This window comes from Saimiri boliviensis, chromosome 7, assembly GCF_048565385.1.
Source record: "Saimiri boliviensis isolate mSaiBol1 chromosome 7, mSaiBol1.pri, whole genome shotgun sequence".
In the NCBI taxonomy this organism is placed as follows: Eukaryota; Metazoa; Chordata; class Mammalia; order Primates; family Cebidae; genus Saimiri; species Saimiri boliviensis.
Window position 1 is genome coordinate 31,279,125 of NC_133455.1, and position 25,191 is coordinate 31,304,315.

General features: G+C 38.6%; 1 protein-coding gene and 1 long non-coding RNA gene across 4 annotated transcripts in view; one reads left to right on the forward strand and one right to left on the reverse strand.

Annotated features, from left to right (window-relative positions):
* CHPT1 (choline phosphotransferase 1) overlaps positions 1-22,588 on the reverse strand; it is a 26,147-nt gene extending 3,559 nt beyond the window's left edge. For 2 of the 3 annotated variants that reach the window (XR_005580063.2, XM_039472216.2), the window contains exons 1-7: positions 22,120-22,585; positions 11,648-11,795; positions 11,238-11,379; positions 8,755-8,839; positions 5,070-5,201; positions 2,703-2,861; positions 2,163-2,288 (exon numbers count right to left, since the gene is read on the reverse strand). Coding sequence is in view for 2 of the 3 variants with exons in the window: in XM_039472216.2 (XP_039328150.1) it covers positions 2,163-2,288; positions 2,703-2,861; positions 5,070-5,201; positions 8,755-8,839; positions 11,238-11,379; positions 11,648-11,795; positions 22,120-22,392 (1,065 nt within the window). In the remaining variant the exon portion in view is untranslated. Of the gene's footprint in view, positions 1-2,162; positions 2,289-2,702; positions 2,862-5,069; positions 5,202-8,754; positions 8,840-11,237; positions 11,380-11,647; positions 11,796-22,119 lie in introns of all 3 variants that reach the window. The other variant, XM_074402338.1, reaches the window with a different exon arrangement.
* On the forward strand, positions 21,803-23,655 carry LOC120364998 (uncharacterized). The gene is made up of 2 exons (XR_005580064.2): positions 21,803-22,162; positions 23,138-23,655. It is a non-coding gene; the product is annotated as an uncharacterized LOC120364998 (long non-coding RNA).
* Positions 23,656-25,191: the final 1,536 nt, after the last annotated feature.

Consider the following 25,191-nt stretch of genomic DNA (forward strand, 5'->3'; position numbering starts at 1 on the left):
GGTGCGCACCACCATGCCCAGCTAATTTATGTTTTAGTAGAGACAGGGTTTCACCATGTTGGTCAGGATGGTCACAATCTCTTGACCTCATGATCCACCCGCCTCGGCCTCCCAAAGTGCTGGGCTAACAGGCGTGTGCCATGCTCCTGGCAGATGCTTGATTTTTTTTAACATCTGATATTTTAATTCAACAATTCCACTTGGTAATACATACCTAAGTTCACTAAAAGAAAACTTATACTGAGTTTTAAGATATTTTGATTAATTACCCCCTATTTTAAAACTGGATTGTTTTGGAGCCCTAAAAAATATTTATAGTGGATATTAAAGGTATTTGGGTTTTTAAACATTTTAAAAAAAAATTTTACCTGAAAATGTTCATTGTCCCCCTCAAAGAATTAAGTACACCTCATTGCTACCATAGGAAGGATGGAAGACTTTTGAATGGACTATGAATGAATATTGTTATTAACTTACTCCAGAAAGAACATACTACACAACCTAGTGAAAGATCATCAGATGTACTCCTGTAACTGATGCACAGAACAGATACAATTTTTTTTTTTTTTGAGACACAGTTTTGCTCTTGTTGCCCAGGCTGGAGTGCAATGGTGCGATCTTGGCTCACTACAACCTCCGCCTCCCAGGTTCAGGCAATTCTCTTGCCTCAGCCTCCCAAGTATCTGGGACTACAGGCATGTGTAACTTTGCCCAGCTAATTTTTGTTTGTCTAGTAGGAACAGGGTTTCTCCATATTGGTCAGGCTGGTCTTGAACTCCTGACCTCAGGTGATCCACCCGCCTCAGCCTCCCAAAGTGCTGGGATTACAGACATGAGACACCGCAAATATCCAAATCTTAACAAATATAGTGAGATTATTTGAATTATCAAAAGATTCACCGCAGGGTTTTGGTGGGTTTTGTTATTGTATATTTATATATCACTCTGAATTTGGTGATGGCCAGTGGGATCCACAGATAGAAATACAACAAAACTATTCAAAGCCACCATTAATTAAAGACCAACCATAAACATATGTCTCAGTAATATAAAAAAAAATGTAATAATTCTCCATTTATCCAACTTTGTAATTGAAGTGTTACAATAATGATTTTCTTTTCCTTGGATGGCTAACGTGTCTCTCTCAAGCACTATATTCTGTATTTTACAGTCATTTTGAATAGAAATTAGTACATACGTTATCCACATCCTTAAGCAGGATATAATCAAAGGGAATTTAATTTGATTTATGACTGAGTTATAATTAATACAAATTATGCACTATCTTCAAGGACCATACACATATAAAAGTTTCTTACATTTGGCATAAAATGGTCTCAGAATACTGTACTTAGTAGCACTGTCTATTCTGTTTTGTCTCCTCAAATTCTTGACAATTCCTCAAATTGCTGACAATTCTCAATGCAATAAAATGCCTACCTTTGCTAGTACTAACCCCATCTAATTTTCCTGTTACCTGCTGTAAAGTGGGAATATTCTAATAAGCCTGATTAAATAAAGTCAGAAAGTCCTTTGGGCAAAGTAAAGTGGTTTTTGACATTTTTGCAGTGGTTTTTGGGGGGAGAAAAATACAGCTATTTTTAGGTACACAGTTGTGTTTCCAAGAATCTAGGTTGTTGGAAACCTGGCCTATAGATATGTGGCCATTTCTACCCACAAAATAAAATTATTCACAGCTTATGAGAAGTAATTTCAAATACTCAGAAACATTTATTGTATATATTGTATAGACCAGATCTTTTAATTTTTTAATTTTTTTAATTTGTTTTTTTGAGACAGAGTCTCGCTCTTACCCAGGCTGGAGTGCAGTGGAGTGATCACAGCTCACTGCAAACTCTGCCTCTTGGGTTCAAATGATTCTCCTGCCTCAGCCTCCCAAGTAACTGGGATTACAGGCATGCACCATCACACCTGGCTAATTTTTGTATTTTTTGGTAGAGAAAAATAGGGTTTCACCATGTTGGCCAGGTTGGTCTTGAACTCCTGACCTCAAGTGATCCACCTGCCTCAGCCTCCCAAAGTGCTGGGATTACAGGTGTGAGCCACTGTGTCCTGCATAGACTAGATCTTAAGGCTACTGGTATCTCACTGAAACGGTTCTTAAGCTTTGTTAAAAAATAAATAAAATGCAGAATACTTACCATTGCTATCCATAGAACAACATACTCGTCTATAAAATTATTGAAGTACTGGTCTAAAAACAAAAGACCTGGCCCCAAAAAGACAGTGTCTTGAAGATGCAGTTCACTTTTGGTCATGTGAGCTATCTATAAAAATTAAACAAAATAATTTTATTATTAAGTTTTAAATGTGTTAGCTTTTATTTTTAAGACAGAATTAATTATAACTTTAATTCAGTATTAAAACAGACCTTTTAATCTCACATTTGATATAAAAATACTTTTCTACACCTTCTCAAATTCATGACTGGAGAGCTTATTAAAGTTTCCAATGTTTAAATTCCTTGTTAACAGAAAGTTGTAAATGATAACTACAGCTAAACAATTAGTTTAACTGAATATAACATAACTCCTATCACAGTTTTGCTTGGAGCACAAATAGCTAATTATTACGATTTTGACACCACAAAAGAAAACCTATACATTGTATGAAATAATTTCCAGCTTTGTGTTTGAGGACTAAGTACATTATTTATATCATGAATTATAAAAATTTCTTACCACTAATTTTTGTGAGACTTTAGCAAAAACACATCCAAACATTAGGGTATAAAGACAAGGATGTTTTTCAAACAGATCAGTTGCTGACTTTTTATAGATCATTATTGCCAGTATAATAATTAGTCCTATGTGAAGTCCAGGTGACAAGACACTGGTGCCCTAAGGGATAAAGCAGAAAATCAGTATCACATTTTAAAACTGCATTTATTACAATGCAGATATTTTCTAATCATCTATTTTGTGCAAGAGACCTAAAGAACAGTGTGTGATGCAGTGTATGGCCTACAGGAGTATGCAAACCTTAGTTGTGCTTTTCAAGCTTTCCTAGAACCTGAGGGTGAGAAAGACATAATACAGTGCCACAGAAGTCTAATTCCAGTATGATATTCACACGTTTTAAACTGGCTTAAAATTAATGCAGTTTATTCTTCAACTTTTACTATGTTGAAGGCCATCCACATGTAGATTGCCAAATTAACATATTTTTGTGGAGATACTGAAATAAAGCTTATTCTGCCAATTCTGCAAAATGTCACTGATTAAGAAGAGCTTAGTTCTATCCAGGTTTCCTTTCTTTCCCCTATTTTCTTCTTATTATTATTACTATTATTTGTGTTTTTAGTAGAAACAGAGTTTCCCCATGTTGCCCAGGCCAATCTCGAACTCCTGAGCTCAAGCAATCCTCCCGGTCTCAGCTTCCCAAAGTGTTGGGATTACAGGCGTGAGCCACCATGCCCAGCCTATCCTAGTTTCTTTCTACACCAACATCCCCACCTCCTTTTTTATTGCTTTCAGACTGCAAAGTTCTTTAATGTAATAATCTAGATTGTACAGTTTTACATAAAACTGTACAAATTATCTATGTGAATCAGTATCCTTTCAGCACTGCTTATCCTAAACAAAATATTGAAATAAATTTGGTATTGAGGTTATTAAATCTATAACCAATTTAAATGGGTTCACAAGAACAGCTTTATTCTTGTTTGTTAAGTGTACATGTTTTAGGGTAGAACTTACTATAAAGTTACAGTAATAGCATAATACAAAATTTTTTCACAAGATACTATACAGTAATAAATTATAAAAATCTAATAGCACTTTATATTATGGTTCTTAGATTTTACTCAAGAAAAAAAATCTGCTACTAAAAAAGAAAAACACCAGTTTAAGAGTTTGAAACCAACCACTTTCTAACTTGTGTTTAAGTCATCCTTCAAACATCTAACAGTTATTTTTTATGAAAATATTCTCTAGAGTAGACAATGATCATACTAAATCTTGTTTTCTTCAGTGGAACTTATGTTCCAACTTATGTTCTATGTTATCAACTACTGTCAAGCAAAATGTATTCCTGAGCACAGTACTATATCGAGATCAACTGACAAAACACCCCAAAAATGACTTTTCTAAATATATCAGAACTTATATTTCTAGACAAATTGTATACTTTGTTTTTGAATTATGTATATAAAATGTATTCATAAATATTGATAATTTATGAATTATGAGGATCCCTTTGAGATTGTCTTGAAAGTCAATTTACAAGTCTTTTAAAAGAATGAGACATTTTTTCTAAAAATGCTATATCTAATGCCCTAAAAAGGCATTCTAACAATGTTTTGGTATAAGATGGTATCACTGGAATAAGTTATTTGTCTTCTTCTGTTCAACTACCTTGAAAATGATAATAGACTTTTTAAAAACATAACTGTTGTATTTGTTTAAAAAGTTGGCAGGAATCCCAACTCTTTCCCGCTTAAAAGTACTGAAGTTTTTTTAAAAAAATGAATACAAAAGTTTATATGTAATACTTGCATGAGCAAGGTGTAAAGAATACAGCACAAAGTATATCCACTTAAGAATTAAGGTTAACAATTTTACCTTTTGAAATATTACAATAGTTCTTTTAAATATATTTCAGTGAAACTTCAATAAAATTTATGTGATGAGTAATAAATTACCCTATATGTGAAACCATGGACCTCTGGCTGCTTTCCTGCCTTCAATTAGAAACTCATACATTCCCTACTCTTCCCCCTATCCCCTATTAGTTCAAGGCATAAGATGCAGGAAAACGAATGGCAACTCCGAATTATGTTCAGTAATGAAACCAGATGTCAGAAAAGTCTATGTAGAGCAAGGCTGTAGAAAGAGGAAAATATTTTATCAGTCTAGACTATTTTTAAACTGCTACTGTACTTATGTGCCTAAATGGAATTCTTCAAGATACTTAGTTTCCTTCCTCATTCTTGAACTTTGGCATATTTGAATCTTAAAGCTGGTGATAGGAAAATTTATAATAAAATTAATACTTTATATATAAAAATAATATAAAATTAATACTGAATGATGACATTAATGCCTTACTGCTATAGTGGATCCATTCTTGCCAACACCACCATGGAGGATAACATGGAAATAATTTGAACAGGAAAATATTACTCCACCTAGTACTCCAAGAACTGGAAGGATCTTCAATTTTATTTCTAGAATGGGAATCTTTAGGAGTAGAAGAAAGAAACAAATAATTAAGACAACAGAATTTTGTTTTTTTATTAAATAATCAAGAAACATAATGATAAGCCCTGTACAATAAGCTGCGCTTTTCTTGTGATCAAACCTTAACTTCTGGAATATAGTCCAAAGTGATAACTTAAAAACTTTTTTATTTTTTATTTGTTTAGTTTCTAAATTTTTATTATTTTCTTCAGACTAGTCAAGTGCAGTAGTGATGGGGGAAAAGAGAAGAACAGGGAATTCGATCTGTAACCATGAGCAATCATTTGAGATAACTGACTACCTTTGGACAGTCTAAAGTGACTTTTTTGGAAACTGCTTTATTCATAAGTGAAAAATGAATCTGTAACTATGATTAAATGTTTAATCTCACTAGCTTTCATCTGACTTAAACATGAAAAAGGATAGCTCACTTGAATTTAGTAGCTTCTAAAAAGTAGCATCCCAGGAAATGGAGACACCATGATCTGCATCATAAATATAACGAATATGATGTGTATGCATGCAAAAAATCTGTGTAGTTAGTATCCAGGATTAAATCTCTAGCAATATATTTACCTGTTGGTCAATTGCTGTTCAAGAAAACTTCCAAAGGCAGCAAAGGATTTAAAAAACAGTAACAATGAATTGCCAGAAGCTATAGGCTACTATGTTTAGAAAACAGACTGAAATAATATACCAAAATTTGTGGAAACTACAGGTTAATAATTAAATTTAGAAAACCTGAATCAACACCAAGTATTCTTGTTGGTAAGAATAAGCAGGTATGTTTTCTTCCTATGATACTGCCAAAACATTGAGTGAAACAATTTTAAGATCCAGTTCCAAATTTAAGACAACCACGCCTGACTTAATAACTAGAGTTGTCAAACTGCTTCTAGGTCTACATTTCTTTTCTTTCTTTTTTTTTTTTTTTTTTTTGAGATGGAGTCGCCCAGGGCAGGAGTGAAGTGACATGATCTCGGCTTACTGCAACCTCTGCCCCCTAGGTTCAAGTGATTCTCCTACCTGAGCTGGGATTACAGGTGCCTACCACCACACCCAACTAATTTTTGTATTTTCAGTAGAGATGAGATTTTGCCATGTTGGTCAGGCTGGTCTTGAACTCCTGACCTCAGGTGATCCACCCATACATTTACGTTCTTATGGGCACAACCTGAACAGTCACTATAAAAAACACATACCCTCCCTCTGGTATCTTATAGGGGCCTATAGTGGCATATCTTTGATTCTATTTATTCTTACATGATGAGAGAGAACATGAATGTACTGGGGAATGTATCACTACTACTTGAAAACATCCCCAAGGTCTATTTCGGAGCGTATTGACAAATGATAATTGGCAATTCCAATACTAAATGCTACAGGGAACTCTTAAAAAAAAAAAAAGAGGAGGGGTCTTGCTCTGTTGCTCAGGCAGGAGTGTAGTCAGTGGCATGATCATGGCTCACTGCAGCCTCAAATTCCTGGGCTCAATCAACCCTCCTGCCTCAGCCTCCTAAGTAGCTGGGATTAGAGGTGCATGCTACCATGCCCAGCTAAAATTTAAAAGAATTTCTGTAGAGACAAGGTCTTGCTATGTTGCCCAGGCTGGTCTTGAACTCCTGGCTTCATACTGTCTTTTTAATGGAGTTAATTTTTTAACTTAACTCCATTAAGAGTGGTTTTAGGCTTGCAACAGAATTTGAGTGGAAAAGGATAGAGCCACCCCTTCCCCTGCCAACATCCTACACCAGAGTGGTACATTTGTTACAACTAGTGAACCTAGATTGACACATCATTATCACCCAAAGTTCATAGTTTACATTGGAGTTCAATCTTGGTGTTGTACATTCTATGTGCTATGACAAATGTATAATGACATGTAGCCACTATTTAGTATCATACAAAATAGTTTTACCGCCCTAAAAATTCTCTGTGCTTCACCTATTCATCCCTTCCTCCTCCAACCCCTGGTAACTTCTTTATCTTTTTACTGTCTCTATAATTTTGCATTTTTAAAGAATGTCATACAGTTGTAATCACACAATATGCAGCCTTTTCAGATTGGCTTCTTTCTCTTAGTAATAAACATTTAAGGTTCCTCCATAACTTCTTGGAACTCCATAAGTTCCTTGCATAACTTCTTTTCATGGCTTGATAGCTCATTTCCTTTTAGCATCATTTATCCATTCACCTACTGAAGGATGTCTTAGTTGCTTTCAAGTTTTGGCAATTATGAATAAAGCTGCTATAAACATTTGCATACAGGTTTTTGTGTAGACCTAAGTTTTCAAATCATTTAGGTAAATAACAAGGAGTGCGACTGCTGATCATGTGGTAAAAGTGTGTTTAGTTCTGTATCATTTACTATTTTTACTAGATAGCTTAGTGATTACATACAGTCTGAAATCAGACTGTTTAATTCCTAGCTCCAGTACTTCTCATGTGTCCTTGGACAAATTACTTAATTATCCTAAGACTGAGTTATAAAGCAGAATAATAATAATATCTATTTCATAGAATTCTTCTGAGGGGCAGATAAAACTGATGGCAAGTGTTTAGGAACATAAGTATTGAATGACTGTTAGTTGTTGACTCTTGATACCTTTATTGTTATTCTTAACACTATGAGCAGAAAATGTGAGTCAGTTAGCCAGTATGGTGGACTTAGGTTGCGATAACAGGACAATTGTTCCTTCAGAAATGTTCTTTTGCAAAAAACAAAAAGCTTAAATTTATGACAGTGGCCTCCCAAAAGCCAACTTTTATGAAAATACTGAGGTCACCAACTGGGCAGAAAATAAAAACATTCCTTAATATGGAAATCTTTACCTCAAAGTAGATTATAAAAATGCAAATTAACTACTTTCCTAATATTGAGGGACAAGTTTTAAATGTAAAATATCTTATTGGATTTATTTTTAAAATATTTATTTTGGCCGGGCGCGGTGGCTCAAGCCTGTAATCCCAGCACTTTGGGAGGCCGAGGCGGGTGGATCACGAGGTCAAGAGATCGAGACCATCCTGGTCAACATGGTGAAACCCCGTCTCTACTAAAAATACAAAAAATTAGCTGGGCATGGTGGCGCGTGCCTGTAATCCCAGCTACTCAGGAGGCTGAGGCAGGAGAATTGCCTGAACCCAGGAGGCGGAGGTTGCAGTGAGCCGAGATCGCGCCATTGCACTCCAGCCTGGGTAACAAGAGCGAAACTCCGTCTCAAAAAAAAAAAAAAAAAAAAAAAAAAAATATTTATTTTATTTCACCCTGGAAAACGTTATTCCAATGTGGGTTTTTTGTTGTTGTTTTTGTTTTATTTGGTATTAGGGAAATGAGGTTGTTATATTCATGCACAGGAGAAAATGCCATAAGGCATATAGGATAATACACATTATAAAATAAAAGAAAAAATGTTAAGACATGGAAAAAATATTAAATAGACCAATAAAAAAATTAAATGCAATGCTAAGGATTTGTGAAAAAAATTAACAATGCAATACTTTTTTCTAAATACATTAAAAGTACTTAAATATAAATTTAAATATTCGCATTTACCGTATAGTCCCACATTGTTGCTCCTCCAAATGCAGACAATACAAAGACAATCACTAAAGCTATCTGAATTTCAGTTACATCCACTCTAAAAGAGGAAGGACAAAGAATAGATAAGGTATTTGTAAATAAAATTCCTGAATATGGAGGTTAATCACGTATTAAATAGCAAAGATGTAAAAATCTCTATAAGCTTAGTTTATTTTTACCTTTATTTCCATTATTGAATTATCAGCTGACTACACTGTTAAGTTAAAAAGGTTACAGAACAATTTGTGCCCACTCATAGGTAACAGTATAGGTAGGGAGAAAAACATATACCATACATCAAATTGCTAATAGTTATCACTTAAGTTATGAAGACTTTTCTTTTCTTTTTTTTTTTTTTTTGAGACGGAGTTTCGCTCTTGTTACCCAGGCTGGAGTGCAATGGCGCGATCTCGGCTCACCGCAACCTCCGCCTCCTGGGTTCAGGCAATTCTCCTGCCTCAGCCTCCTGAGTAGCTGGGATTACAGGCACGCGCCACCATGCCCAGCTAATTTTTTGTATTTTTAGTAGAGATCATGTTGACCAGGATGGTCTCGATCTCTTGACCTTGTGATCCACCCGCCTCAGCCTCCCAAAGTGCTGGGATTACAGGCTTGAGCCACCGCGCCCGGTGAAGACTTTTATTTTCTACTTTATGTACTCCTGAAATGTCTGAAGTTTTTTTTTACAGCAATTACTCACTACTCTTGTACATAAGGAAAAATTATAATAAAAACAACCATACGATTTAAGGTAAATTTAAATATTCCCAGGTCAGTTTCACTTAAAAAGTAGTGAAAATTCCAATAGTCTTCTTTATTGAGGTACAAATAGTCATTATAGTTTTTTAGTTTCAATAGACATTTTCCCCCAATTAACATGCTTAAATTTCTCAAAAAACCACTAACCAACCAACATCAGTCCCTCTAGTCTGCATTCCACTGAAGCTGTCACTCTCTTTCCTATGCTCTATGAATAGACTCACTGAAAATTAGTCAACATTTGTAAATTTCTCCTCTTCATATTTGTTGTTTAACCCACTGTAGTCTGGCTTTTGGCCCCATTATTCTACTAAAATTGTTAAGGTAAATTGACCCTCAATTTTCAATTTCAATTAAGGGATACAAATCTAAGGGATACATTTCATTAATTGTCTTGCATAACTTCTTTACAGTATTTTAGATGCTAATCATACTCTCTTTCTTGAAAAGCTCTGCTGTGCTTTTATCTATTCCATGTTCTCTCCTGATTTTCCTACCTTTCTGGCGCTCTTCTCATGCTCCTTCCTAGACAGCCTCTTCATCTATATCTTAAATGGTGCTTTCAGAATTCCAGCTGGAATTTTATAGTCTGTGAAGAATTTTATCTATACTTAAAACTACCTTCTATATGCTAATGACCTCTAAATCCTCATCGCCAATCTACATTTTTTCCTGAGCTCCAGATTTTTATATCTGTCCACATACTTTACATCTCTGCCTGGATGCCCCAATGTCTTTAGATGGAGATAATATCCACCTTACAGGGTAAATGTGAGGAATAAATAAGATAATGCATGTGAAGCACTTTTTACAATGCCTGAAATATGTAAGTGCTCGATAGGTGGTAAATACAATTATGCCATAATTTAGAATCAACTGCCTGAAGCCTGGCCCTTTGCTTAATGATGCATAGTTTTGAGCTTCTTCTGTTATTTATCATTAGAGATTTTTTTCAAAGCTACGGTTTCTCCTTTTCAGCAATAAAGTGGGGCTAAAAAGAATCAGTAGACATGAGAAGCCAAAGCCAAGAATGAGCTGGTTCTTAAAAGGATGACAAAAAATGACAAAATTCTTAAAAGGATCAGATCGAGAGGGAGCTATATAAGAAAGAGGAACAGAGAATAACATTCCTGCTTTGTGTACTATTTCCTGGTCTCTAAGATGCACCAGAGGCAGATAATACTATCTAATGGTTAGCACTAGCATTCACAAGGTGCTTTTACCTTGTCTCACCAATTGTCTACCACAGTTGAGAGTCTCACGATTACCTGTTGGTGGTGACTGTTGTCAAAGGAGGGTCCCCTTTTTGTGCACATGAAGATTCGACCAAAAAAGGACCTTAGTCTCCATACTGCATTATCTTATTATATGAATCAAATGCTTATTTAAGTACTGCATATCCCTTTTCTATATTATTCAGGTCCCTTAATTTTCTTTTTTTTCCTCTCTATTGTAAACTTGGGCTAGTGATTAAGTTGGAGAAGGGGAGAAGAGAAATAAAATTATTATCAAATAATGTAACTATAACATGCAGAATACCTCAAAGACTTAAGGTATAACATTTATAGATACTCCAATGAATTAATTTAAATTACTGATTGAAGCTTTGTTTTCCTTATTATCGATGAATGACATAACAGATTGTGAAAATGAATTCAATTATATTTTAAAATGTACAACTTAAAAAAAATACTTACTTTCCAAATCTCAACACGCCTGAAACATAAGTCTGCCAATGAGCACAATAAAACACAAACATCCCAATAAATGAGCAGAAAAACAACCAGTCAGGATGAGTTCCTAAGCGAGCGGCAATTGAAGCTCCCACTGCCATAAATACTGAAAGAAACAAAGTTTAAGAACCATTAAGAATTAAAAATAATTTATAAAATAATTGCCCTAGGCTGTTTACAAATATAGTGTTTTAAGGAAATAATCATGGCATTAAAATAAGGTACACTTATCAAAATAAATTCTTGGACATATTTTTTAAACAACTGTATTATTTGCTTCCAAATGTATATCCATCCAGAAAACTGACCATTCAAACAGCTCAGTTCATTTTGTTTTTAAGGTATCATTAAAAAAAAAATCTTCAATAATTTACCTGTGGAAAGAGAGTCGCAACCATGGTCAAAGAGTTCCCCTAAAGGAGAACAAGAATTTGTTCTTCTGGCTTGTTTTCCATCAATAGCATCCAGTGACTGGTAGATAAAAAGTCCCAGTGCACATAAAAGGTATGCCCAGTATGGTGCCTATAAAATATGTAAATAAAATAAAGATTATTAAGTGATAAGCTTTTTGAAAATAGCTCAACCTAAGCTTTGCACTTTGTGTTATAAAGAACATTCCTAACCCTCATTCTACAGATGAGAATTAAATTCAGAAATCAAATTAACTGCTTTAAGACATCTAAGTAGAGGGTCACAGAAGTCCATAATGTGAGAAGCACAAAGTTAAACAACTGAGCAAGGATTAGGCCCCTGATCTTGATTCCTACATCCATGGCTGTTTTAATATAATACTACGCATATATGCCACAGATTTGAAATTACTTATTAAATTTTTACTGTAAAAAAAGACCTTAGGGGCCAGTTGCCAACCTCTGCTTCCATTCACGATGGAGTATCAGGGACTAGATTTACTCCCACCTTACATAACTAGAAAGGCAATAAAATATAGGAAAAAAACAGTTTTCAGACATTATAGGCAGTGCAGGCTTGTGATTCCTGAGAGAAGGGAAACAAATGAGATAAGCCCTGCGACTGCGCCAGCTAACTTCCCAGAGTCAGTTTCCAGGCCATAGTGCAGGAATGGGACCAGAACAGAGTCCAGCAATCTTGCTGTGTTGAAGAAAAACACAAAGTTCAGGAAGCACAAGGCAGTTAGGATTTGTGAAGCAGAGTGCCGGTGAGGACAGAGTTGCACAGAGAGAGAAGTTGTGGAGTCTTTACGGAAGGGTATCTCTCAGTCTTTGGCTGAGAACTCACCTGTGTCTGAATGAGACAAAACTAACAAAGGCCAGGGAGAGAAGCACTGCAATACAGGTCAGACAATTCTCAAAGCTCATACAAGGCTGGGACATTCATGTTCCCACCAGGCAAAGCAGAAAGCCTCATTAACACTTGCGACATTAGGTAAAGTTCTCAGAAGCAGCAGGCATAAATTAACCCTAGACTGAAGGCTTCTCTGGACAGCCTCTCTAACAAAACTTAAAATCCAGCCTCAAAAGGATTCAAGTAATTCCCGGCAACTTAACTGCAGCCGGCACATAGCATGTCTTAGGGGAAAAAAATCTAGTATTTCCAAATGTAAAATTCACAAGGTTTGGCACTCAGTAAAAAATTACCAGTAATGCAAAGAAGTAGGAAAATATAATCAACAACTAGGAGTAAAATCCATATAATCAGAATCAATATGAACAGAAATAATAGAATTAGCAAATGAGGACATCAAAATTATTACTATAAATATGCTCCACACGTTCAAGAAAGTAGAGGAAAACATGAACATTATAAGCAGCAATGGAAGAAAAGACTCAAGTGAAACCTCTAGAAATGAAAAATACAATATTTGAATTGTAAAATAAACTGAGTGATATTAACAGCATATTAGACATCACAGAAGATCAGTGAGCATGTACCAATAGACTACCAATGGAAACTATCCAAAATGACAAAAGAAAAAGACCTAAAAATAATTGAACTGTGCATCAGCGAGCAGTGGGACAAAGCAGTCTAGCACATATGCAACTGGAGTCTTAAAAGAAAAGAGCGAATGAGGCATGAAAAATATAAAAATAAATAAAGGATGAAACATTTCCAATGTTGATTAAATCTATAAACCCACATGTCCAAGAAGCTCAACAAACCCCAAACAGAATAAATGCTTTTTAAAAGTCCACCAAGGCACATCATATTCAAATCAATGAAAACAAATAAGGAGAAAAATCACAGGTCAGGTGCAGTGGCTCACACCTATAATCCTAGCACTTTGAGAGACCAAGGTTGGGCAGATTGCTTAAGCCCAGGAATTCAACACCAGGCTGGGCAACATGGTGAACTCCATCTCTACAGAAATATAAAAATTAGCCCAGTAAAGTGGTGTATGCTTGTAGTCCCAGCTACTTAGGGAGCTGAAGTGGGAGGATCGCCCTAGCCTGGGGAAGTCAAGGCTGCAGTGAGCAGTGATAGTGCCACTGCACTCCAGCCTGGGTGACAGAGCAAGACTCTGTTTCAAAAAATAAAATAAATAAAATATCAAATTCAATTCTAATGAGCATGTTCTTAAAAGTGTATGTTGGAAACTATGAAACAATTTAAGAAAGGGTAAACAGAAAACTGAGCAATCATCAGGACAGTATAGAAATGAAAAACACCACATCCCACCTAGAATCTTTTGAAGGAATCCCAAAGTGTTTTGCAGAGAACAATTCTGTTAACTCTTTTCAAACTAGTAAATTCTTTTTTAAAGATACATTTTATTATGTATACAACATGATGTTAAGTGATATGTAGCTAGATAGACACGGTATTATAATGCAGCAAATTAACATATCCATCATATCCATAGTTACCCATTTTTTTGTTTTTGTGACAAGAGCAGCTAAAATTTATTCATTTTACAGTTCAATTTTTTAAATCTATACCCCTCAGGTTGTACATTAGATCTCTAGACCGGGCTCATCTTCCCAAGCTGTAATGTTGTGTCCTTTGACCTGCCTCTTCCCATTTCTTTCCCTTTATCCCCTCTGCCCCTGATAACCAGTTTTATTCTCCATCTCTGAATTTTTTTTCAGATTCCATGTATAAGTGAGATCAAGATCACACAATATTTCTCTTTCTATGTCTGGCTTGTTTCACTTAGCATAATGTCTTCCAGGCTCAATCATATTGTGGCATTTGGCAAGATTTGCTTCTTTTTTTAGGGCTCAATAATATTCCATTGTGTATACAAAAGTTTCTGTTTCTTTATCCATTCATATGTCAACACTTAGGCTGTTTCTGTATTTTGGAAATTGGGAATAATGCTACAATGAACATGGGAATGCAAATATCTTTTTAAGGTGGTGATTTCATTTCCTTTGGTATAGTTTTATAGTTTTTGTTCTTATATTTAGGTATTTTATCCATTTTGAGTTTATATTTATATATGGTATAACATAAGGTTCAATTTCATTCTTTTGGCATATGGAAATCATTTTCCCAGCATCATTTATTGAAGAGACTATCCTTTCCCCATTGTGTCTTACTGGTGCCCTTGTCAAAAATTAATTGACCATATCAAACTAGCAAATTCTTACCCATTTTTTCTACTATGAGAAATTGTTTTTAATTTTGATGATCAAAGAAAAGCAAAGTTACATGTCAAACATGTAAAATTGGAAGCTGAAATTATTAAAATTCATAATGACAAAATGTCAGAGGGATCTTCCATTTCTCTATGTAACTCCTTATACTGAAAATCTGGAGCTTCTCAAGAAGAACTCTAAAAGTCAACATTAAAAGCTTAATTCTCACCTCTGATCTGAGAAACTAGCTGCAAGCAGGTCTAATGGTTAGGTATTAACATAAATTCATACTGAAATAAATTTGATTAACCCTTACACCACAACTGGAAGTGACTCTGCCCCAAACTGTAACTTGCTCTTCATTTAGAAAAGGGAAATAAAGACTGTTCACCATTTAAAACTACTTCATTAGGATACTAGAGGCATTAAAATTTACAGTTTAAACAGGGAGAGATTGGGAGTTTAAACAGGGAAGAGAGGAAGTCCAGGGAGAAACCAAGGTTTCTGGCTGAAAGTGAAAGGTTTACTGGAGTCAGCAACTATATCCATGTTCCTGGAATAGATAATTTATAAGAGATAATATTGCAAAGGTAATGTGATCTTAAGCAGTATAACAAAGGGCATTTCTTTTCTTTCCTTTTTTTTTCCTTTTTTTTGTTCTTGAGACAGGGTCTTGCTCTGTTACCCAGGCTGGAGTGCAGTGGAGGATCTTGGCTCACTGCAACCTCCACCTCCTAAATCCAAGCAATTCTCCCCCTTAGCCTCCCAAGTAACTGGAGTTATAGGCGTGCACCACCACGCCTGGCTAAATTTTTGTATTTTTGTATTTAGACCGCATTTCGCCATATTCCCCAGGGCCCAACTCCTGACCTCAAGTGATCCACCTGCCTCAGCCTCCCAAAGTGCTAAGATTATAGGCCACAGTCCTGGTTGACAAAGGGCATTTCTAATATCTTATTTTATTTCATACAGAAATCGACAGAGACAGGGCAGTTATTATCATTTTCTTTTTATTAAAGATGAAAGTGAAACATATGGATGAGTGATAATTTACATCAAGGCAAGCACTTAGGCTGGGACCAGGAACTCGATCAGGTGTTCAGACTTGCCCTTTGATGAGATTTATCCTGCCACAGGCCACACAGACTGAATGGAACCCTTCACCTGAATTCTCAAAAACTCTCTATTAGATCAAACCTGCTGAGAAGCACTTTCCCCCTCACACAATTCAGTTTCAAGTGGCAGTGAGCCACAGGAAATGATCTTCCAATATCTGGTTTACTCCTTTTCCAATTCTTCCCAAATCTTTTCAAGTTTTCCCAGTCTTCCCAAGCCCTCAGGAGCCAGACCTATCTTCTCCTTTCCCTTCGGTCACTACCTCCATTTCTAGCTGGAAGATATTAAATAGTTTGCATTTTCTCACTTTCTTTCTAACTTGTTATCCCTGCAAACAGGCTGGGATTTATTTGGCCAGGCACAGCAGAACAACTTCCTTCCAGATGTTCCTTTCCAAAACCGGTACAATTATAGAAAAGACTCTTTTTTTTTTTTTTAAAGACACAAGGTCTCATTCTGTCACCCAGGCTGGAGTGCAGAGGCACATGCTATAACCTCAGACCCCTGGGCTCATGCAATCCTCCCACCTTAGCCTCCTCAGTAGCTAGGACTACAGGACTCTAGATTCTGCTTGCACCCACATTTGCTCAGCTACTTACTGGCTAAGTGAGTTGGATGAATTATTTTCAGTGTCTTAGTCTTTTTATTTGAAAAATGGGAATAATCATTGTTCCTCTCTCATTGTGAAAATTAAATAAAATATTGCATGTAAAATGTTTATAAAAGTGCTGGGCATATGGAAGGAGCTCAGTATTTGTTACTGTTACTGTTATCACTGATACTCCATTAGATAATTTTAGGTGATCTGTAGGTAAAGTTTTCATTTGAATATTTATTTTAATATATTTTGAAAAAATTTAATGTATTTTGAAAAATAAGGCTGGGTGTGGTGACTCACACATGTAATGCCAGCAGTTTGGGAGGCTAACGTGGGTGGATCACCTGAGGTCAGGATTTCCAGCCCAGCCTGACCAACATAGTGAAACCCCATCTCTACTAAAAACACAAAATTAGCCAGGCATGGTCATGCACACCTGTAATCCCAGCAGCTTGGGCTGCTGAAGCAGGAGAATCGCTTGAACTCAGGAGGCAGAAGTTGCAGTGAGCTGAGATCGCGCCTTTGCATGTTAGCCTGGGCAACAAGAGTGAAACTCTGTTTCAAAAAAAAAAAAAAGAAAGAAAGAAAAATAGCACGTCATATATATGATTTTATAAATATTAAGTCAGAGTAAGAGTCTAAGATTTTAAAGGAGAGTTGCTTAAAGTTGACATAAAGAAAAATAGTAAATAAAAGCTAGTATAGATAATATATAAAAGCAAAAATTCCCAAACTAGAAAATACTGGAACTATACAGTGTTCATTAAGTGAATGTTTATACTGAAAACAAAACAAAAACCTCTTTGCTTGAAATGGCCTTGGATGAATTGACATCTATGCAGAAGGGAATTAGATAACCAATAACTATTAGGTCAGCTGGTAACAAGAAGATTTCAATTATGAAAACATTGATTGACTTCTTTCTTCATAAAAATAGAAACTGCACTTCTAAGAGGTAGGATGAAAGGAAATTAAAAGACATATTGTGCATATGTGAAAAAATGTAAATGCTAATGTGCTGTTAAAGGTAGACTTTGTACCCAGACAGGTGACTCTAGATTTTTTTGTCATTATTCCAGGGGTCACAAGAGATTCTATGATTTTCAAAAGAGAATTTATGGAGTTTCTAATAGACTGCTAACTGACTCTGGAAAACATAAGAAGCAGAAATGACTGGTTGCTCCATTCCTGCAATTGCTCTAACCCACTGTATGCCTATGATGTGGTTATGATATTGTTCACTGGGAGCCTGTAATGCACAGAGCATTTCCTTGTTTACAGAGGGAGAGTTCCCACCTGAGGCCTGGGGAGGCTCCAGAGGAGCCTTGGTGGTCAGAAATGGTAAGACCATTCTCTGCCATGCCAATCAGGAAAGCCCTAGGGGTTTACTGGTTTCGATCCAGACCTTTGGTCTTGGCTCAGTTGAGGAACCAGCATTTGAGAAGAGCACACCCATTTTTAGGAAATTAGGCAGATTATTAGCTATGGCAAAGGAAACCAGACAGATACCACATACAAATGCAGTTAAACCAGCACTTCGGAGCCAACAGGATTTTCTCATAACTTAAGAAATCTGTACTTTGAAAGGTGGCTTTTGTTTTTATATTAATGTGGATCATTTTGGTTTTCTTCTTTAATTCGTTCTTGTTGAAAATGCCAGCCTATCACTGTGCTAAGGAGAACAAAAAGAGAGAGGGGTGTGAAGAGAATTCTCCTGAGGCCAAATCTATCATCAACTTCAATTGTACTGGGTTGCTTCTGTTCTGTTCTTTAACTTCACAAAACCCAAGTGGTCTGGTTGTAGCCTTATACCCCAATCAAATACACCAGGAGGAAAATTTAAAGCTTTTTCTATATACCACAATGCCATGTTTTATCCATATTTGAACCAGAATTTGAAAGGAGAAACAGTTTTATTCTTTAGGAATTCAGCATAGTGAAGCCATAGGAATCAAAGGAAGCTACCTCCACAATATCTGAAGAAGTTCCTTCTAGATGGCCGGGGTCTAGGGGGTGAGGCAAGAAGGCACCAAATGGCTGCAGAAGTTAAGGAGGCATTCGTTCTCATGGTCCTGCAAAGGCCTCCTTAAATTTTGAGACCTGGCTTGCCTGACCCTAAGTCCCTCCCTGCTTCTGTCTCCTGGAAATCTAGAGTTTATGTTTTGTTTTAATGAGAGAGGTCACTCCCTTACAAGAGTCCTGCCTTAATAAACGATGCTTGAAAAGTTGCTGAGCTGGTTTAGAAAAAGAGGGAATAAAAGAGTGATTAAAAAGGAAATATACTAGATCTCAAAGAAACCAAATCTATTAAAAAAAAAATCTGAGTAGGAATCTACAGGTTATTTCCTTTTTTTTTTTTTTTCCTATTATTCCTCCCCAAAATAACTCTTCCATATGTAATACAAAGGTAATATGCAGTACAAGGGCAACCTTAAGAAATGGTTTATTCTCTGTTTAAAATAGGAGTTATTTAAAAAGGAGTTATTTAAACAGAGGGACAAATTATTTAAAGAGAGGGACAAGAAGGAGAGAAATCCTTGCTATAGTACAGAGTTCAATTTGGCTGGAGTAGAAAGTTCCTTAACGGAAATGATGACTTGAAAAGCAGTTTGCAGAAGCTACATATAAATCACAACTTTTTTTCTGTTAGTTGCCCTTCATCCCCAGTCATGTTCTAGAAATTAGCATGGTAGTTAAAAACGTATCAAATGTTATTATTAATGCAGTCAGTATTAAAGCCCATATGTGTAGATAAGCTCAAGCATCTAAATCCAAAAACCTTATGTATTTTTTCTGACCCTTTCTGGAAGCAATCTGTCAAATCTGAAAAAGCACTAAGAACTCTTATGTCTGAGAATCAAAAAACAAGTCCCAAGCCAGGTTAAAGTCACTTAACATCTCTGGGCTTCAATTTCCTCTTAGGAAAACACATACTACTGTGACTTTAGGATAGATGAATAGAAGAAACACTGAGATGGTAGGAAGGCCATTGCAGGAGGGGAAAACCTGCCAATCTCTTTGGGTTGATACAAGATGCAAATGCAACCATGGATGTGAAAGCACTTAATATACTTGTATTATATAAAACATTAGATATTTTTATTTTTGAAGTCATACCAACTTATATCTGAATCCTACCTGATCCACTCATTTACTAGTTCTATGACCTTAAGGGAAAATAGCCAGAAACTGCTATGCTCTTCACACTATTGCTGGGCTTTTACCAAACAAGCAATGTGGATCTGGTAATGGCATTTCCCCCCCTGCATCAGTCACTTAGAAGCATATGCAGGTTCTAAAAACATAATTTCAGAAACTCTTGTTTTTATTTTAACTCTCATTTCCCCTTCCTGGGCTATTTGATTTTGCACTTTATTTTTTAAATGCCTTCAATCCTCACCCTCTACCCCTTTTTTTTCCCATGAGGCTAAGCCTAAAAACGAATGAATCATAAATGTACCTCTTCCACCAAGCCTCCCTTTACCTTCCTAAGCAGAAGCTCTTGACTTTTTGTATGCGTTGTTCTTTCTAAGTGCTCAACAAATGCTTAAGTTAATAATAACATTGAAGAGTCCCACACTTAACTGGCCAATATCAGAAACATCCAAATGCTGTGAATGTGGACCCTATCAAAACTAAACTTTATTATGTGTTTTCAGGATGTTGTCTAACAACAGTAATATTTTTAATGTGTTGAGTAATATTTTTAATTTGTTAGGCACATTACAATCTTCTACATTTATCTGCCTATATAGCATTTGGTCCTCACTGCATCCTTGTCAAGTTGTTTTGGCAGGCATTATTTTCTATTTTACATATGGGAACACAGACCCAGCAGGTCTGTTGTGGAAGAGCTAGTTAGAAACCAGGACCTCCACTTTCAACCCAGCAATCCTTTCATTCTGATACACTCCCTCTGGGAAATTCCAGAAACAGGCAGCAAAACAACCAAAAACTAAAGCAGCTTACTTTTTCATATGTAATATGTAAGTGAATACCAATGGCAAATGACAATGGGAATGTCTATAAAAAATACATAAGCCTGGTGCAGTGGCTCACATCTGTAATCCCAGAATTTTGGGAGGCTGAGGCAGGCAGATCACTTGAGGTCAGGAGTTCAAGACCAGCCTGGCCAACATGGTGAAACCCCATCTCTACTAAAAATATAAAAACTAGCCAGGCATGGTGGCAATCACCTGTAGTCCCAGCTACTCAGGATGCTGAGGCAAGGGAACTGCTTGAACCCAGGAAGCAGAGGTTGCAGTGAGCTGAGACCACCACAAAGCACTACAGCCTGGGCGACAGAGCAAGCCTCTGTCTCAAAAAAAAAAAAAAAAAAGAAAAAAAGAAAAGAAAAAGAAAAAAATAAAAGAAATACATAATAAGCATATTGATCAATTGACAAGATATTTTAAAATGTAGGCTCAATCAAATATTTTTTTTAAAAGGATGCATGAGCCTGGCCAACATGGTGAAACCCCCGTATCAACTAAAAATAGAAAAATTAGTTGGCCATGGTGGCCCTCGCCTATAATCCCAGCTACTTGGGAAGGCTGAGGCAGAAGAATCGTTTGAACCCTGAAGGCAGAAGTTGCGGTGAGCCTAGATAGAGCCACTGCACTCCAGCCTGGATGACAGAGCAAAACCCTGTCTCTGTCATCAGAGACAACAACAACAACAACAAAATGGATGCATGCGTGGAGGGCATGAAATATTTCCGTTAATCCAAACTTAACCTCCATTAGTCCTCCACAAGGCCTATACTTAAATGATTATAAAGGGACTTCACTATTTGGAGCAAAGAATACAAAGACTGTCACAAAATGTGCCATGTAATATTTATCCCACGCAGTATAAACTATAGATGGGAATGAACTCCACTCTGTCCCCTAACCCTCCACTCTCAGCCCAAACCCCATATTTACTCCTTATTTTGGGCAAAGGTCATATATAATTATTGCTAATAAAATGTTGGGGGTTTTTTGATCCCTAGGTTAAGATTATATATATATATATATCGCCTTGAATACATTCCAGTCTGTTTTTCTTGAAAAAGTCGATGAAGCAAAGAGGAAGTTACCTCTTAAAAGTAACTTATCTTTGATCAGTGCTACCAGTCATTTCAGAACCACTAGCTCAACCTTCCAGAAACGAATAGGTTACGAAAGTATTCAAAGAGCGTCTCGGGCTTGGTACAAGTCCCTGTGCCGGGCAGGACTGAGATGGAGGCGTTCAGTCCCCAGTGTGCAAAGCACCCGACCACAGGTCCATCCCACAGGTTGGCGCCGCATGGGGTAGCGCCTGGGCAGGCGCCCTCCAGCCCCTGCGCGGACTTAGGACCGGGGTAGTGACCTTGACAACCCCTCCGCTGCCCGGGGGAGGCTCGAGATGGTCACGGGAATGGGATAGCGGCGTGACAGTCTCCAGGCGGCGCGGGGCGGACACCGCACGGGGCAGCGGCCAGTCCGCCCCTCCGGGGCCCGCGAGAGGCTCAGCCGCGCGTGGCTCTGCCCTCTCCCCAGCGCCCCGCCCGCGGCGCATCTGGGGCCGGGCTCGGGCGAGCCGCCAGCCCTACCTCCTCGGTGGCCGTGGGGCAGTAGGAGATGAGCACGAGCGTGGTGAGCATGTTGACGGCGAGCCCGAGCAGGGTGATGGAGTTGGGGGCCATCCAGAGCGGGATCCACTGGAGCAGCCAGGTCCAGTAGAGCTGCAGCGGCGGCTCGAGCAGCGAGACGCCCGCCGCGCTGTAGCGGTGCTCCTCCAGCCGCCGCAGCTGCGCGGCGCTCAGCGGCTCGCCCAGCGCCCTCAGCCAGCGCGGCGCGGGCTTGGCCCCGGCGCCTGCCGCCATGGCCGCCTGCGGGGACCCGCCGACGCCACCTAGCGCAGCCCGCGCCGGGCGCTGGGGGCGGGGAGAGGTGGAGGGAGGGGCTCGCGGCCCGGGCCTGCGCCGGTCGGGCCCGAGCGGCGAGGTCGAGGTCAGGCCGAGCTGCCCGGGTCCCGGGTCCCCGGGCCCCCGCCCCCTCAGCGGTGGGGCCGCGGGTGCGTCTCGCGGGTGGGGCGGGGCCTCGGGGAGGGGTCCGGCTGGGGGCGGGGAGGCGGGCGCGGCGCTCGCGGGTCACCCTCGGCGCCAGCCAACGGCAGCTTGCTCTTGGCGATCGAGGTCCCTGACTCCCCAGGGCCCGGCCGCACTGCCCCTGGGGTCTGATTCGTTCACCCAGGGCGGGCGTCGGATTACGCCCTGATGGGGTGTTCTCGCAGGGTGCGCCGCGACAGGGCCGGCTCCTCTCCTAGAGGTGGGAACACTACTCCGGTCGCCCTGGGTCAGCCACTGCAGGACCACGCTGGCTGCCCGCGGAGCCTGGGGGTTTTCGTGTGGGAACACGGTTTTGCAGGTCTGGTGTCACCTGCTTGGTAAACACAATTCTCCCTTCCTGCGCGGAGGAAGGCGGCCCTGCCATGTATTCGCTCTAGAGACCCCCTCGCTGCGGATTCAGAGACCAAGGTTTTGAAACTGAAAATCAGGGCTTAGAAACACTATCTAACAAGGAGACTGAATGGCTGTAACCCCAATACCTATTTTTTTTTTTTTCCAGCGCATTGGATACCAACAGGATTGGGTATTTTTACACACGATCTTCCCTGGAATTGAGGGCAGGAACCCAGGCGTGTCCTCCCCCTGCACCGGAGAACAGGCCGGCTTGCTACGCATTGGTGGGTCACTGGCCCCTTATCTCACAATGCACTCACTTGGACAGGGGACATCTATCATAAACATGTTCTGTTGCACAACCTGAGACAGGCCCGTCACTTGCTTTGCTCTTCGCTTCATGGTTCTGATCTGTACGCACTTTCTAAGGTCTAGGACAAGCCAGAAATTGCTTCCAAGACACTTGCGTGGCGCAACCTCTGTCAGCAAGTGCAGCAGGGGTCCACAAACTGCTCCCTGTGGGCCAGGCCCAGACCACCACCTGTTTTCCTACAGCCGTCCAGCTAAGTACGGTTTTTACATTTTTAAATGATGGGGAAAAAATCAAAAGAATACTATTTTGTGATGTGAAATTATATGAAATTCAAAGTTCAGTGCCTCAAATAAAGCCATGTCTATTCCTTCCATGTTGTTTGGCTGCCTTCATGCTACAGAGGCAGCAGAATTCAGTTGTGACAGAGACCATACGGCTGGCAAAGCCTGGCATATGTCCTACTAGGCCCTTTAAGGAAAGAAGTGGCAACCACTGCCTTAGAGCAATGAGGATGTCTACAGACGAAGCATGTATGTTTTAGGAATATGTGTCTCCTCACCTTTAATGTGAAAAGTGATGCTGACAAATGCAGGAAAGGAAATGGAATGATGGAGATCCACTTTTAACGATGCCGGCTTACGTGCAGTGAACTTGACAGTACCTACTTTTTGATTTACCAATGTCATGAATTGTCCAAGGAAAAATCCTTTTTCAGATTAGCAAATTTTACTGTATTAAAAATAATTTCTAATGTACATCAAAAGACATCATAAAGAGAATGAAAAGGCAAGCCATAAACTGGGGAAAGGCATTTCCTTCAAATAAAACCCACAACGACTAGTACCCAGATTATGTAAAGAACTCCTAAAAATCAATCAGAAACAAAAATAATCAACGGGGCTGTGTTCAGTTTCTATAGCAGAAACCCTGGAACACGGTAATGTAAAGAAAATGTTTCTCTCTCACATAAAAGAAATACAGAATTGGCACTCCAGGATTGGTAAGATGTTTCCATGGTCATCAGGAACTCAGGCTCTTCTGTCTCTCTGCTCCAGTATCCTCTCTGACTTGTATCTATAAGGTCATCTCATGGTTCAGAATGGCTGGTGAAGCTCCAGTCATCCTATTTGCATTTCAAGCAGCAGGAAGTAGGAAGAGGAGAGGAGAAAAAAAAGGTAGATACCACCGGCTGGTGAGCAAACTGGGGTGCCTCTCCAAAAGTCCCAAACAGTACTTCTCCGTAGTCCCTCTTTGTCCCTGGTTTCACTTACTGCAGTTTTAGTACCCAGAGTCAACCATAGTCCAAAAATATTAAATGGAAACTTCCAGAAATAAACAATGTATGAGTTTTAAATTGCATGCCATTCTGAGTAGTGTGATGAAATCTCACACAGTCCCACCCTTCCCCACTCAGGACATACATCATCTGTTTGTCCAGTGTATCCCACTATATATGCCACCTATCCGTTAGTCATTTGTTAGCCATCTTGGTTATCCAATAGAAACAACATGGTATATATAGAGTGCTGTACTATCCATAGTTTCAGGCAACAATTGGGGGTCTCGGAATATATCCCCTGGAGATAAGGGGACTGTTGTATCCTACATCTCATTGGCCAGAACTTAATTAATGTGCCCTACCTGAGTGGAAGTGTTAGCTAGGAAGAACAGATGGTTGCAACCACTTGAAAAACAACCTGGTATTTTCTGATAAAGTTGAACACGTATATGCTCCGATACCACAATTCTGATCCGAGAATATATCCTAAAGAAATTCTTACACAGGTATCGTAGGAGATAGGTATAAAAATATTCATGACACCTTTGTTGTACCAAAAGCTGTAAATAACTTATATGTCCGCTAATGCTGAATGGGTAAGTAAACTGGTATTTTCAAGTAATTTAAT